At 47.5% G+C, this 5,522-nt stretch overlaps 1 protein-coding gene across 1 annotated transcript; it reads right to left on the reverse strand.

Moving 5' to 3' along the window:
• Positions 1–265: 265 nt before the first annotated feature.
• Positions 266–1,753, reverse strand: LOC146782798 (E3 SUMO-protein ligase KIAA1586-like). The gene has a single exon (XM_085637252.1). The coding sequence runs from the start codon at positions 1,751–1,753 to the stop codon at positions 266–268; it is 1,488 nt and encodes a 495-aa protein (XP_085493378.1).
• Positions 1,754–5,522: the final 3,769 nt, after the last annotated feature.

A 5,522-nucleotide genomic window follows, 5' to 3' on the forward strand; every position in this document is an offset into this window, starting at 1 on the left:
GCTAAAGTACTGGATAAATACAAAAAAACGAAAATGTTGTGGGACTGCATTTGGAAGCTTGAAAATTGCCATTAAAGGTTATAAAAAGATCAGCAGTGTTTGTCATTCATCAAAAAAGCGTCCACATAGCTTCAAAAGGAGACTTTTCTCCCCCCTGGTTGCGTGAACGACAAGCTGTCTCATCAGCTGATCTCCTTCCTAGTTGCAACCGTGTTTTAACATATGGTAGTGGTTCAAACCTTTGAATAGGTGGGCCTACACATTTCTAGAACAGAAGAGACAACAGATGATTTGTGGAAAGACAATTTCTCTTTGGTGTAAGCAGATCATTCATAGAGCTAAAGCTTCTTTCACATTCACTGGTGGATACAGCAATGGTTTCAACAGCTTTCATCAATGGCATAAAATCTAGAGGCATGTAGACAGCTTTGACTTCCTTGTACTCTCTAAATCCCCTGATACTATCGACCACATTTACTCTCAAGATTTGACAGAGCTGCCTCACATCCTTGTCACCATATTGTATATCCATGCTGTCTTCTGGCCAGTTTTCAGGATAAAGCAATTTTATGTGCTGCATAAACAATTTCAAGTTATCTGCTTTGGGAGTGTCTGTCATTTTAGTGCTGACATGGGACGATTTTGTAGTGGAAAATCTTGTTTTTAGGTTTTCAGCTAAGCTCCTGTAGAATTGACCTGCATTTATCATTGGAAATTTACTCTTTTCATGCAGACCTACACCCCTGAATTTTAGGCTGCTGCAGGCTTCCATGGCTTCCTCAGTGTATGGACCAGGGGTGTTAACCATTGATTCAAAGACCCTGACTGCCCTTGTCAGCAATTTTTCAGCATCAGGAAGAGTTGTATCATTGCGCTGAAGCTGGCATGAAAAGTCACGGAATTCTGCTAGAGCGTCCAACATGACACCAACATTCTTTACAAATGAGTAAGAGGTCAGAATATTGTTCAGGCCAGTATATTTTGCTCTATCTCTGGCATCACGTTTTTGGTCAGCAGCAACTTTTGAGCAATGCTGGTGTAGTGATGAAAAGCTCTGCCAAACAGCCTTTACGCTCCTTTCACTGGAAGCAACCCAGCGAATGGAAAGAATCCGTCCAATTACAAGAAAACGCTGCTGAATTTCCTTTGCACACTGCCTCAGTTCCCTTTGATTTTTAGGTGAAGCATGGTACAAAGAATACAGTTTGTCAAAGAAAATCTGAAAGTGATTTATGCCTGAAATTTCTTTCATAACATCTCCCACAGCTAGCTCCAACCGATGATTGCTACAGTGCCACACAAATAATCCTGGATAGCGAATCTGAAGCTGTGTTGCAACTCCAGCCTGCTTCCCAAGCATAACTGATGCACCATCACAGGCCAAGGCGATCAAACACTCTCGAAGAAAGTCCTCATGAAAGCCATGCTTGGGTAGATACTCAGTCACAGCAGTGATAATATCATTAGCTGTGGTGCCATCAAGTTCAAGTAAGTAAAAAAAAAAAGTACGCACATCAGAATCATTTGCGACGGCAGCACGCAAGCAAAGGACAAGCACAGATTTTCCACTAAATGTGGTGGATTCGTCAATTAACAAGCATATTTTACGGTTTTTTTCCAATATGTCCTGTACAAGTTTTTTCCTCATGCCTGAAGCTATATGGTCTAAAATGTCAGCACATGAATTGTTACTGTGTAGAACACGGCCCATATTTAGTCCATTCAGCTGTTGCACATCAACATCAAGTGACATATCTACAAATGGCCGTCCATGATTCCCTATTTTATATGCTGTACGAAATACACGGCATGTTGTTTCCTTACGCCTTGGGTTTTATTTGCACCCAGTGTTGTTAGCGATCTACATGTTGAGCAGCCTAATTTTTTACTTTCAACAATTAGCCAGCTATATTCTTTACAGAAATATTGCATTTGCTCAATATTCCAGCAGTCCGGTATGTCCCCCTCTTTGAGCTCCTTCGTAGCAGATGTGGTAAAAAGCTGTGTTTTGTCAGGCAAACAGGACAAATTCTCACTAGATTGAGGCACAGCAGTGTCCACAGTAATATAATCATCTGCATTATGATTAATATTACTACCATCAGATACAGCACATTCAATATCGTCAGCATACTCCGGCTCCTTTTGCTTCCTTTTAGTGCCTTGAGAGGCATTATCCTTTTGCAACCACTTCAGCAAACTCATTTTCACTACGTAGACTGAACTAGGATCTGTAGCAACCTAACGCCTGACACCGACAACCTCTCCCTGTCCGCAACGTCTCACAAAGCCCGAGGCAGTTAAACTGAAAGAAAAAAGTGATGGTTTTCAAATGTGAATTTAAAAACATATATGTGGTAATTTTTGTCTCCACACCGGCCTGAGGGCAATAGTGTTGTGGAACGAATGAACCGTGACTTAAAGCAGTCCCTGACAGCTAGGGTTTTAGGCACTGGCAGGAATCGGTTAGCCCATCTGTATAATGTACAACGTGCACTTAATAATCTCCTTAGAAGGTCTCTGGGTGGGCGGACCCCATACGAAATGCTCTTTGGCATAAAAATGTTTGTCCCGGACCTTGATGGTCTAGATATGGCGGCGTCAGCCGCACCCTTTGACGTAGATGATCACTGTGTTGTATTACAGAATCTACAAGAGACCACAGACAGTCTTGCAAAGGAACACTTGCCCTCCACAACTGATGCTGCGCTTCAGATTACGGTAGTCGGCTGGCTACCTCGAGTTGGTGACCTGGTCCGTGAGAAGGTGGAGAACAAGAAGGAGTTTGGCCCCTCTTATCGTGCACCAGTGCCAGTGCTTGGCGAGCAGGGTACAAGAACAGCCATTTTACCTCCACTTCCTGGTCGCAAGGATAACAGGTACATCTCAATGTCAAACTACAGCGAGTGGCCGATTCTTCTTAGTATGACTCCAGCAGTATCTTGTCCAGCGATGCTGAGAAATTCTGTTTTGGCTCTGCCTTCTACCACCAGGCCTGATATTGCCATTGAGATGCATACAGTTACTAATCCTTTGTTGCCACCACCGCCTGGTGGTCCACCTGAAGATACTGAGTATACTTATCCCACAGATGTGTCGTTGCCTGTTTTACAATCGACTGCAGTTGACCAGTCATGTTTTTCATCTGACACTAACTCTATGACTTCGAATGCCCCATCGAAAATTTCTATTTTTGCTGTTTGTTTTAAAAGATATTTTTTCATTCCCCCTTGGACTTACATTTGGCTGATGCTCATAAGTATGTTTTTGTTTATGTCCATTGGATTTGTGATGGTATTTTTTCGTCTTGTGACTGGACACTATCTCAATGAGAGATCTACAATTAGACCAATTGATGGAACTTTGGCCCCCCCACTCCTCATCACACATCATGAAAAGGGACCAGACTTTTGTGAACATTACTGCCTGGCCTGTGTTGGATGGGATTGTGTGGAATGCTGTTGAATTTCAAATTCATGGACCCACAGAGGTTATTAATGTTTCCAATGTGCTTCGTGTTTCTATGGGTGATGTTGTGGAACAAAACATCCGGTTCGAGGCATGTGGGCTGCTGAATTCATATCTGTGCATAGATCGCCGCCTAGTGTTGGGTCCGGATGTTTGCACGTTGTTGTCCTGGAAGAGTCTTCGAAGTATCCTTGGATAGGTGACTCCTCCCCTGGACTACAGTGCGCATGGGCATCCTCTCCATCCTCAGATTGTTTTTTTCCGCCATTGGGTTCGGATGTGCTATCTTAGCTCAAGTTAGGAAAATATTTTTTCGAGGCCAAAAGGCCTTTAGTTCGCGTCGGTACTGTTTATCGATCGGGTTTCGATAGAATTTGTTAGTTTACTAACTTTCAGCACCGACTGCTTTCGCATTTACCTGTCCATCGACGACTTCGACGATGGAATCCAGGACGCCATTCAAAAGGTGTCCGGTATGCAATGCGAAGTACCCACACATCGACGTCCATCCGGTGTGCAACAAATGCCTTTCGCCGGACCACGACGAATCAACATGCATGGCCTGTGCCCGGTTCCGCTCGAAGAAGACTCTGCGGAATCGTCGAGCGGCGAGACTCGAGGCGCAGCACGTGGCACCGGCCCCGACAGACATCTTCGGCGAGGCCGAGGACGTCGAGGAATTGGAAGTCTTGCCCTCCAGTCCCGTTTCCGAACACGAACCCGGATCGGACGAGGAAGACGAGTCACTCTTCCACAGAGGTGAAGACGACACCGAGGTAGGAGACGACGAGGAGGCCTTCGGGGCCGAAGAAAGTAGCTCCAATGATGAACAAGGCCTACCTGTTCAAACCGTTCAAACACCAGTGCCACAGCCTATGGCTCCGGTCGAGGGATCGCCTTCGGGCCTTACCCGAGACCCATCCCGCAGTTCTTCGGCCCCGCCCTCGGGCCCGGCCTCGGACGTTCAGCGGCAGCCATTACTACATAAACAGGCTGGTTTCCCTATCACAAAACCGAAACCGAAAGCTGCTCAGGTTCCACCGAAACCGAAACTGAAAGTAGCGCTGGTCGGATCGAGGCCTTCGACGCCAGCGCACCGCGTCGGCACCGACCGCACCAAGAGGGACTTCGGTGCCGAACTTGAGGCGGGCGACGTTGGAGTCGACAAACGGAAAAAAGCCATCGGCACCGACAAACCTGCTCGGCTACCGGCACCGACGACACCAAGGGCCGTACCGCCTGCTGTGTCTCACATCGCTCCCTCGACGACACCTAAGCCTCAGGTATCGAAGACTTCGACGGTGATCTCTTCACCCCGACTCGATGACCCTCCGGCACCGAAAAAATCTACGGCCGCCTCTACGAGCCTGGCCGGTGCCAAAGCCTCGAAGGCGCCCCAAGTCCGACCTGGTGTGACGCAAGGCAGCAAAACCACACCTGTCCTCCAGGACACGTCGGGCTCCGGTTCGGTCGGAGCTCCCGCAGCCTCTTCGGTGCCGACCAACATTACCTTCGGCTTGCCTCCGTCAACAATCCCAAAAATGTTCCAACTCAGGACACGGGTCACCCAACCTACGGTCACACCTGCTGAGACGTCTCCAGCACGTATCATCGACGCCGGCACTGGCAGAATGATTCTCCAGGACCGAAGGATAACTTCGGAGCCGCCATTGGACCCTTTCAGGATCCCACTAAAAAGGAAGTTGCCTGCAGAATCGGAACCTCTCCTTTATGAACCCTTCCATTCATCCTACCAGGATCCACACCGGTTCTCCCCCACACGCTCCGATACAGACGCATTGGAGGACTACATGGCTGACCAAGTCCCCTACCATGTAGACACGGACCCTGATGACCAGCAGGACCCTGATCAAACTTGGGGCGACCCTGCAGACCCCAGTGCACCTCTCGATGCACAGGATCCACAACTCTATGGGGCAAAGACATCTCCTACGGAGGATACTGCAGCGTTCAATGCTCTTATCTAACGTGCTGCCAATAACCATGGGGTGCAGCTTCACTCTGATACCATCGAAGATGACTTTCTAATGGAC

Source organism: Triturus cristatus, chromosome 12 (assembly GCF_964204655.1).
Source record: "Triturus cristatus chromosome 12, aTriCri1.1, whole genome shotgun sequence".
Taxonomy (NCBI): domain Eukaryota; kingdom Metazoa; phylum Chordata; class Amphibia; order Caudata; family Salamandridae; genus Triturus; species Triturus cristatus.